The sequence below is a fragment of the Hylobates moloch genome, unplaced genomic scaffold, assembly GCF_009828535.3.
Source record: "Hylobates moloch isolate HMO894 unplaced genomic scaffold, HMol_V3 SCAFFOLD_7, whole genome shotgun sequence".
In the NCBI taxonomy this organism is placed as follows: Eukaryota; Metazoa; Chordata; class Mammalia; order Primates; family Hylobatidae; genus Hylobates; species Hylobates moloch.
The window spans coordinates 43,731,016-43,741,523 of record NW_026652282.1 but is presented as its reverse complement, the minus strand read 5'-3'; the positions used below and the strand labels follow the sequence as shown (position 1 = coordinate 43,741,523).

At 52.7% G+C, this 10,508-nt stretch overlaps 1 protein-coding gene across 1 annotated transcript in view; it reads left to right on the top strand.

Moving 5' to 3' along the window:
* Nucleotides 1–229: 229 nt before the first annotated feature.
* TFE3 (transcription factor binding to IGHM enhancer 3) overlaps nucleotides 230–10,508 on the top strand; it is a 14,171-nt gene continuing 3,892 nt past the window's right edge. The window contains exons 1-8 of the mRNA XM_032756909.2: nucleotides 230–607; nucleotides 3,285–3,398; nucleotides 4,443–4,746; nucleotides 5,414–5,659; nucleotides 5,742–5,846; nucleotides 9,621–9,738; nucleotides 10,092–10,148; nucleotides 10,334–10,409. Of these exons, the coding sequence (XP_032612800.1) occupies nucleotides 492–607; nucleotides 3,285–3,398; nucleotides 4,443–4,746; nucleotides 5,414–5,659; nucleotides 5,742–5,846; nucleotides 9,621–9,738; nucleotides 10,092–10,148; nucleotides 10,334–10,409 (1,136 nt within the window). The 5' untranslated portion in view covers nucleotides 230–491. The remainder of the gene's footprint in view (nucleotides 608–3,284; nucleotides 3,399–4,442; nucleotides 4,747–5,413; nucleotides 5,660–5,741; nucleotides 5,847–9,620; nucleotides 9,739–10,091; nucleotides 10,149–10,333; nucleotides 10,410–10,508) is intronic.

The window sequence follows — 10,508 nt, the reverse complement described above, 5'->3', positions numbered from 1 at the left end:
AAATCACCCCTCGCCTATTTGTCGCTGCCCCTGAGGGCGTGGTCTGGGTGCTTCTTCTCGGAATGAGGGCGGGCCGAATCGCGTTTTTCCTCCGCGTCGGTGGCGTCGCTTAGGGTGGGCCCTCGAATCGCCGTTCAGCGATTGGCCGCCTCGCTAATGGGTCGTGGCCAGACGGGCCGTCCATCCCCAGTGCGGTCACTTCCTGTGGAGTTTCCCCATCCCTGGGAGGAGGGAGGAGGGGGAAGAAGACGAGGGGGAGGAGGGCGGTCGTCCGGGGTTAGGTTGAGGGGGGGGCGTCGGTCCGTTCTGGGCGGGGGATGACTCACGGCCCATCCCATCTCCCCGACGCCGCCCGCCCGCGCAGTGCTAGCTCCATGGCTTAGCGGAGGAGGAGGCGGTGGCGAGCTGGGGGGAGGGGGGACTCTTATTTTGTTAGGGGGACCGGGCCGAGGCCCGACCGGCCTGGCAGGGCTCACCCGGGGCCGGGCGTCATGTCTCATGCGGCCGAACCAGCTCGGGATGGCGTAGAGGCCAGCGCGGAGGGCCCTCGAGCCGTGTTCGTGCTGTTGGAGGAGCGCAGGCCGGCCGACTCGGCTCAGCTGCTCAGGTGCGGGGCCGCCTGGGGCCGGGAGTGCCGACTGGGGCTCCCAGGGGGCCTGATCTCGGGGGCAGCGGGGGCCCCGGACTGGGATTGGAGGCCCTCGGCCTAGCCTTGGAGGACGTCGGGGCGCCCGTCTTAGGGGGACACCTAAGGAATCCGGCAGTGGCCTGCTTGGATTGTGGCTTTATTAAAGGAGTCGTGGGAGTGCATTAAGCGGGGTCTGGGTCAGGTTTGGGGAGCCCTTGACTGCGTCTAGAGGGGCCTATTCTGGAGTATCCAGAAACTGGTCTGAGATAGCTGAACTTGGCAGACAGGGTCTCTGATTAGAGGCTTAATTCGGGGATTTTCAGTCGTACATGAGGGGAATGAATTTGAGGGGACACTGTCAGGTGAGGCACTGGTTTTAAGGGAATCCTAGAATCTTTTTCCCTCAGTGTGGGAGAAGGGGTCCTGAGGGACAGAAGTGCTGTCTTGGGAGCTTGGTCCCTCTCAGTGACTGGTTGCTGTGTTTGGGGATAACATGAATCTGGAGGGATTTGGAGGTATCTCAGATATGCTGCCTCGGACCAGCCTTGTGAGTGCGTGTGAATGAACAAGAGAAGCAACATTCAGCAAGACTTGACCAGAATAATGCTTTCCCCCCTGCCCGCCTACCCAGCTGGGGCAGATCCCAAGGATAGTGGAAAAGCCCTCTTCCCACACCTGTTAAGGGCCTGAATGGGAGACAGCCAGCCAGGCAGAGGGTGATGATGTTACCTCTTAGCTCAGAGAAGGCCTCAGACCTTGTTTGGGAACCCAGAGGAGGCTCTTGTTCATGCTGCTACTCGCTCTAGCCTCTCAGCCCTTCCCACTCCCTAGCCCCACACCCCTTTTCTTTTTATCTTCTTTTCGATCTCCGAGCTCCTGGGGGTAATCTTGAATCTGTCCGTAGAGCTGGAACCAGTACAGATTGCACCATCCCTGCCTGGGTGGATCCCCTCTGGCCTCTTCTCATCCTTACTTTCATCAAGGGCTTTGCAGCCCCAGCCCTCCCTGCTCACCCCAGTGCCCATCTCTGCCAACTTCTGTGCAATGGGTGTGTAAGCCCTGCGGAGGGGGGGTCTTTGCCTCCTTTGTGCCTGGGATTGTGCTGAGCTCAGTGGCTCCCCCGAGCTTCCTCTTCCCAACTTCCTGGGTGGTTTTAGGGCTCCATCTGAGGGTGAGGAGAGGAAGGAAGACAGATCCTTGGGGAGGGGAGAAGATTCTTGTCAAGTGAAGTCACCAGCAATCTCTCAGCATTCTAAATGTTTAGCTAAATCGAAGGATGCATATTCATCCACGTGTGTGTTAACTGTCCCTTGCTCTCTGGGGCTGAGCAGAGCCTTTCTGTATATCGATTCACTGTCTTCTAATTCCTCTGTAACAACCTAGATCATCGCAGTAGTGGACATAGTTAAAGGGAGGGGTGTATATGGCTTCTTATTTTGTACGCCAGTGGGTGTTGGTGTTGGGGGTGTGTGTGTGTTTTCATCTATCCAAAAAAAAAAAAAACAGGAGAAGGCTGGGCAGGCTCCTCCGGTAAGAAAAGATGCTTGTATAAAGTGGATCAACCACCCAAATTCTCCCTCTTGTAAATCCAGTCTGTTGGAGCGAGGGGAAGCCTTTGATATTTCTGTTTTATATTTAGGCATGTGTTGGCATCCCATGAACTCTGGCTGGGGCTGGGACAAACTCATTTGTGAAATGGTAGATCTTTACGTCAAGTGAATTATTCCCAGTTCTCTTTGTGATGCATTCAGTTTGTGTTACAAGGGACTGTTATGCTGAGGGATGCCCCTACTTGCTCTGTGTGTGTGTGTGTGTGTGTGTGTGCACGCGTGCACGTGTACACATATACCTGGGCTCACTTTCAGCTGTAAAGAAAATAGCAGGGGGTTGGCCGGGCACAGTGGCTCACACCTGTAATCCCAGCACTTTGGGAGGCCGAGGCAGGCGGATCATGAGGTCAGGAGATCCGGGCGCAGTGGCTCACACCTGTAATCCCAGCACTTTGGGAGGCCGAGGCAGGCAGATCATGAGGTCAGGAGATCGAGACCATCCTGGCCAACATGGTGAAACCCCGTCTCTACTAAAAATACAAAAATTAGCCGGACGTGGTGGCATGTGCTTGTAATCCCAGCTACTCGGGAGGCTGAGGCGTGAGAATCGCTTGAACCCAGGAGGCAGAGGTTGCAGTGAGCCGAGATCACACCACTGTACTCCAGCCTGGCGACACAGCGAGACTCTGTCTCAAAAAAAAAAAAAAAAAAAAAAAAAAAAAAAAAAAAAAAAAAAAAAGTAGGGGGGTATGGGGGCTGGGAAAACTCTGAATAGGAAGTCAGGAATCTTTCTATAAAGTGAATTGTTATTCCTAAATTGTTTTCCTCAAACCCAGGTTGTTACAGTTTGGGGGTTGGGATGGAGGCATTATTATTCTGACTCCTAAGGGACTATGAGTAACACAGTGGGGAAGGGAAAGGGGGGATGGGGGAAGGAGGTGGGAATTCATGGTGGTGTGGTACCCAGCAAGGTGGCCAGATATGAGGGGCTCGTGCCCTCCTCTTCGTTCTCCCCCTCTCTGTCGCTTTCTTTCTCCATCTCAGGGGAGGGCTGAGGAATAAGGTCCTTCATTCAATCACTGACCACCACTCCACCTCCCCCTCAGCCTGAACTCTTTGCTTCCGGAATCCGGGATTGTTGCTGACATAGAATTAGAAAACGTCCTTGATCCTGACAGCTTCTACGAGCTCAAAAGCCAACCCTTACCTCTTCGCTCAAGGTGTGTATGACTTGTCTATCTGATTCCCCTCCCAATTCCTCAGCCCTCCTCTCCCCTCTTGATGGCCAGAGGCCCTCAGTACCAGCCCAACCCATTCTTTCACCAGCCTGCGTTTTCTAGGTGATAAAATTAGGGGCCAGAAAGAGCATGTCACACAGGAAAGTACGTGGCCAAGCTAGGATTCCAGTATCTCTGTCAAGACCTCCCCTGCCTGCCCCCAGCCCACCTGCACACCCATTCATATGCAAGTGTTCCAGCCTCAGGTGTTCCAGCCGGCCTGGAGTGCTCAGAGATAGGGAGTGGCCTGCTTAAACTCCTGTCCCCGGGTGGGCAGGGACATGCCTCTAGCCCCAACTCAGTCCCTTCCCACACTACCAGCTCACCCACTCTCAGCCCTTGAGGAGCCCCTGCTGGTCTCTTCTTTCCCCAAGCTTGGAAGTCTAAATGTGCTGAGTCATCGGCCCGGGCTCTGAGAGAGGGGAGGGGAGGTGGAAGAGGGGCAGGAAGAGAGTATTGTGAAATCTCCGAGGTTTTCAAGACTGACTAGCTCCTGGGACCAGAGGCCCAGGCAGGGGAGGAAGAGGAACCTGGGGCTTCTCCTATCACCTGACGTCCACCCCCAGGAGCTCAGAGAGCTTCTGTAGCCTCACACTGGGCTTAGGAGCCCTCTGTATCCACATTCTGCTGCCACAGCCTCAATTCTGCTGCTTCTGCTCTCCTGTAAATAGGACAAACCCCCCCTTGCAGAGCCGAACAATAGCATCTCCACTTAATATCTGAACAGGCTCAAATCTAGGCTTCACCATAAGGACCAAAGTCTAAAACTTCCCCACCAGACTGACCTCCAGTGTGTCCCCCATCAGACTGTGACCCCTGAGAGCCACCACCAAGCCTGGTTACTGTGTCTCTGCTTCTACATTGTGGCCTCGGAAGGCAGAGAACAGGCCTGGTTCCTGTGTCTGCTCCATCACACTAAGACCCTTTAGGCTTGGGATGAGACTTTTAGCTTACCTAAAATATGGCCCCATATTTCCCATTCCACAGCCTCCCAATATCACTGCAGGCCACACCAGCCACCCCAGCTACACTCTCTGCATCGTCTTCTGCAGGGGGCTCCAGGACCCCTGCCATGTCGTCATCTTCTTCATCGAGGGTCTTGCTGCGGCAGCAGCTAATGCGGGCCCAGGCGCAGGAGCAGGAGAGGCGTGAGCGTCGGGAACAGGCCGCTGCGGCTCCCTTCCCCAGTCCTGCACCTGCCTCTCCTGCCATCTCTGTGGTTGGCGTCTCTGGTGGGGGCCACACATTGGGCCGTCCACCCCCTGCTCAGGTGCCCAGGGAGGTGCTCAAGGTAAGGTGAGATCCAGAGGCCCTGGGAGTGGGCTCCTGGTGACTGAGGAGTGATCCTAGGAGCTAGGGATGGCCTCGATGCGCTGGTGATTTGGGGGCAAGGTCTTAGGGGCTCTAAGGAAGGTCCCTGGTACTGATTAAATGATCTGTGTTCGTGTCTCATGTGTTTTGGGTTTCTGAGGTGATCTTGTGAAATTGCGAGGAGGAGAAATTGGGGGCCATGAGGATGTCTTGGTGGACCATGGAGGCTCATGAGTGCCCCAAGTGGGCCCTGGCTTTGTAGGAAGAGCTTCATGTGTGTGGGATATATTAGTTCTTTGGCCATTAGGGGGTCTTGGGAAGCATTGTATGGTTCCCAGGTCTATTAGGTGGTGTCAGAGACTAGGTGGGGAATTTTGGGGACTGTGACAGAGTTTTCCAGAAACTAAGAGGGATCATGTCAGTCATGGGTGGATCTTGGCAGCTGTGAAGGATTTCTGAGAAAGAGAGTTTGGGTCCTGGGGGAGACTCGCCAATATTTTTGGGGTGTTCTCAGATTCTGGGCCTAGCTTGTCTGCCTGAGTCTAGGCACTGATGAGTTAGGAGGGTCAGGCTGGGGCTCAGAGTTCACCCCTTTGAGTCCTGTTCTGCCTTGTCCCCTCCCTTTCCTTGTCTACCTTATTTCACAGGTGCAGACCCACCTGGAGAATCCAACGCGCTACCACCTGCAGCAGGCGCGCCGGCAGCAGGTGAAACAGTACCTGTCCACCACACTCGGGCCCAAGCTGGCTTCCCAGGCCCTCACCCCACCGCCGGGGCCCGCAAGTGCCCAGCCACTGCCTGCCCCTGAGGCTGCCCACACTACCGGCCCCACAGGTAGTGCGCCCAACAGCCCCATGGCGTTGCTCACCATCGGGTCCAGCTCAGAGAAGGAGGTAAGAGGCTACAGCCAAACCTCCTCCCACATTCCCCTCCCAAATTCTTCTAAACCTGTATAATATTTACTTCTTTCCCTAGATTGATGATGTCATTGATGAGATCATCAGCCTGGAGTCCAGTTACAATGATGAAATGCTCAGCTATCTGCCCGGAGGCACCACAGGACTGCAGCTCCCCAGCACGGTGAGGCCCTGAGATGGGAGGTTGGTCTGAAAATTAGGGCATTTCTGTATCACCAAGACCATACTCAGGCTGGCTGTGTGTATATGAGATCCTTGCCTTGATTGTGCTAAGATAGAGAGGGAGGCCTTATGACAAGAACAGGGTATGTCAATGCCCTTGGACCTTGTTGGAGTGTGTTGAGAGGTGGGCCATGTAGACTGTGAGAGATACAGGTGGGGAGTTCACTGAGACAGTAGGGCATATCAAGGTGCTTGGGCTTTGCTGTGAGAAGTACCAAGAGATGATAATCTTTTTTATTTTATTTTTTTTTTTTTGAGACGGTGTCTTGCTCTGTCACCCAGGCTGGAGTGCAGTGGCGCGATCTCGGCTCACTGCAACCTCTGCCTCCCAGGTCCAAGCGATTCTCTTACCTCAGCCTCCTGAGTAGCCGGGATTATGGGCACGTGCCACCACACCCAGCTAATTTTTGTATTTTTAGTAGAGACGGGGTTTCATCATGTTGATCAGGCGGGTCTTGAACTCCTGACTTCGTGATCTGCCCTCCTCGGCCTCCCAAAGTACTGGGATTACAGGCGTGAGCCACCGCGCCCGGCCGAGATGAGAATCTTATAGCAACTTGAATGTACCAAGGGATTCAGGTCATTGGGACATATACACCAGACCATGTAATGATTGGAGCATTTTGTTTTATTTTTACCTTTTTTTTTCTTTTAAGACAGAGTCTCACTCTGTCGCCCTGGCTGGAGTGCAGCGGTGTGATCTCGGCTCACTGCAACCTCTGCTCGCTGGGTTCAAGTGATTTTCGTGCCTCAGCCTCTCACGTAGCTGGGATTACAGGTGTACGCCACTACGCTTGGCTAATTTTTGTATTTTTAGTAGAGACCGGGTTTCACCCTGTGAGCCAGGCTGGTCTTGAACTCCTGACTTCAAGTGATCCACCTGCCTTGGCCTCCCAAAGTGCTGGAATTACAGGTGTGAGACACCACGCCCGGCCTTGAAGCATAACGAAAGTCTTCAAACTTGCTGTGGGTTATAACAAGTAGTTGGATCTCGTAGTGATTGGAATATAACAAGTGAACTGTACCAGGAGGCAGAGTCCTTCTAGTCAGTAGATAAAACTTTCTAGAGCAAGGGATGTACCATTGTAACATTCTGGTTTTGAACACTCCAAGAGTCTCATAACTTGCTTTATTATATTTATTTATTTATTTTTTGAGACGAAGTCTTGCTCTGTCACCCAGGCTGGAGCGCAATGGTGCTATCTCGGCTCACTGGAACCTCTGCCTACCAAGTTCAAGCGATTCTCTTGCCTCAGCCTCCTGAGTAACTGGGACTACAGGCGCGTGCCCCCATGCCCGGCTAATTTTTGTATTTTTAGTAGAGACGGGGTTTCACCGTGTTACCCAGGATGGTCTCAATCTCCTGACTTTGTGATCTGCCTGCCTCGGCCTCCCAAAGTGCTGGGATTACAGGCATGAGCCACCATGCCTGGCCTAACTTGCTTTACTTACTTACTTATTTATTTATTTTTATTTTTTTTTTTTTTTTACTTTAATTTTTTTTTTTTTTTTTTTGAGATGGAGTTTCGCTCTCCTTGTCCAGGCTGGAATGCAATGGTGCAATCTCTGCTCATTGCACCCTCTGCCTCCTGGGTTCAAGCGATTCTCCTGCCTTAGCCTCCCAAGTAGCCGAGATTACAGGTGCCCGCCAGCACGCCTGGCTAATTTTTGTATTTTAGTAGAGATGGGGTTTCACTATGTTGGTCAGGCTGGTCTCGAACTCCTGACCTCAGGTGATCCACCCACCTCGGCCTCCCAAAGTTCTCGGATTACAGGCTTGAGCCACTGCGCCTGGCCTATTTATTTTTGAGACAGGGCCTTGCTCTGTCACCCAGGCTGGAGTGCAGTGGTGTAATCCTGGATCACTGCAGCCTCCACTTTCCAGGCGCAAGTGATCCTCCCACCTCAGCCTCCCAAGTAGCTGGGACCATAGGCTTGTGTCACCATGCCTGGCTAATTTTTTGTATTTTTAGTAGAGACAGGGTCTCACTATGTTGCCCAGGCTGGTCTCGAACTCCTGAGCTCAAGCCATCCACCCACCTCGGCCTCCCAAAGTGCTGGGATTACAGACATAGCCACCATGCTTGGTCTCATAACTTGCTTTAGAGCATACCAAGTGGCTGTAGTTTTGCTTTTCTCCAACTCATCAATAGGATGGAAGCATGTATAAAAATGAGACTAATTTATCAGAACTTTTTATTGATCTGGACACAGCTAGAGATTGGGACCTTATATCCACCAGACTGGAAGTGGGTTCAAGAGATTAAAACTCAGCCAGGCGCGGTGGCTGACACCTGTAATCCCAGCATTTTGGGAGGCTGAGGCGGGCAGATCACAAGGTCAGGAGATCGAGACCATCCTGGCTAACACAGTGAAACCCCGTCTCTACTAAAAATACGAAAAAATTAGCCGGGCGTGGTGGCGGGCGCCTGTAGTCCCAGCTACTCGGGAGGCTGAGGCAGGAGAATGGCGTGAACCCGGGAGGCAGAGCTTACAGTGAGCCGAGATTACGCCACTGCCCTCCAGCCTGGGTGACAGAATGATACTCCATCTCAAAAAAAAAGAGAGATTAAAACTCATGAAGAAGTGGGATTTGGATATACTTTATTTATTTATTTATTTATTTATTTATTTATTTATTTTGAGATGGAGTCTCGCTCTGTTGCCCAGGCTGGAGTGCAGTGGGGTGATCTTGGCTCACTGCAACCTCCACCTCCTGGGTTCAAGCAACTCTCCTGTTTCAGCCTCTCAAGTAGTTGGGACTACAGGTGCAGGCCACCACGCCCGGCTAATTTTTTTTGTTGTTTTGTATTTTTAGTAGAGATGGAGTTTCACCGTGTTGGCCAGGCTGGTCACGAACTCCTGACCTCAAGTGATCCGCCCGCCTCGGCCTCCCAAAGTGCTGGGATTACAGGCGTGAGCCACCGCACCTGGCCCTGGGTATACTTCAGATTGGTGTGCTTCTCTGGAGTATATCCAGGAAAGTGTGAAGGAGAGAAAAAAAAAAAAAAACTAGGCTGACATAAAGCAGTGCTAATTGAATAGTTGGATAAGAATCTCCTGAGAGAACAGAATGTGCAGGAAGATACTGGAGTCAGGACCTTGGTCCACAGCAGCAGGAGACCCTGATGTGGAAGATGGTACAACTTGATCAGAGTGGAAGATGGTACAACTTGATCAGAGTGAAAGACTGGAGATTAGGTTGGAATTCTCCAGAAGGCCAGATTTTGGATAGAATGTTGTCATGACAATTTACCAAGGTCGGAGAAGATTGGGTTGGAGTGTTCCAAGAATGCTGGATTGGAATGTTGTGCTGGGAGGAGCTAACGGACTGGAATGTCACATCAGAGTCGACAAAGACCTGAGAAGGGTGGTTTTCCAGCATTTCTTCTCAGAGCCAGCCCCAGGGTTTGGGAAAGGGGCTTTAGAGGTCACTGAGGGATATGAGGGACTGGAGGAAGTGATAAGCAGGCCAGGCAGGCTCCAGTCTCCCAGCGAAGCAAGGTAGGTCCGGTTTGCTCTGTCCTCCCTGTTTGGTCGTCATGTGAATTTTCCTTGAAGGAGAAGCAAGGGTTCTGGTGCTGAGTCAGCCAGTCCTTGCATTAGAGGGTGCCCCATCTTTGGGATATGTGGAAGCTCAGGAACCTGGTTCTGAGGAGGAGCCAAGCCTGGGGTTTGTTCCCAACTGGTGGGTCTCTGCCCTCTCTGCCCCCAGCTGCCTGTGTCAGGGAATCTGCTTGATGTGTACAGTAGTCAAGGCGTGGCCACACCAGCCATCACTGTCAGCAACTCCTGCCCAGCTGAGCTGCCCAACATCAAACGGGAGATCTCTGGTAGGTGATAGGGTCTTGGCCCCATGGCCCTACACTTTACCCCAGGTGAGCCCTGTGCCTACCAGGTCTAGAGATGGGCCTGATTCTGAGGCGAATGGTTTGGACATACGGAAATGGGGGCTGTTTGTCCTCTTTCCCCATATGGCTTGTGGTCTTGCTTTCACCCCACTTCTCACTTCCTCTCATCTTGGATTTAACAACCAGCCTATCACCATGGCTTAAAATAGTAAAAAGAAGGCACTTTTTAAAAAAGGCATTTCCCCTGCTTTTGGCTACCAAACCCTACCTTAGCATCTGCATGTGTTTCTTGCCTTCCTGTGCCCAGAGGCCCTGATCACTCCACTCTTTTCCAGAGACCGAGGCAAAGGCCCTTTTGAAGGAACGGCAGAAGAAAGACAATCACAACCTAAGTAAGCCAGAGAGCGTGTGCATTGCCCGGGTGCTGTGCAGGCCTGCCTCACCCCGAGTCCTGGCCCCCCATGGGGAACTCCTTCCCTGCAACAGCCTCCCAACTCCCTACTTTCTGTCTTTTCCATTTTTGGCTAATTGACAACTCTTTCTCCCACTCTTTCTTCCTCTCCTCCCCTCTCCAAAGTTGAGCGTCGCAGGCGATTCAACATTAACGACAGGATCAAGGAACTGGGCACTCTCATCCCTAAGTCCAGTGACCCGTGAGTCTGGGCTGGGACCCTCAAGCCAGCGGGAGGTGGAGCAGGCGTCCCATGCTACTAAAATTGTGCCTTGGTGAACTCACCAGGCAGTCTCGGCCC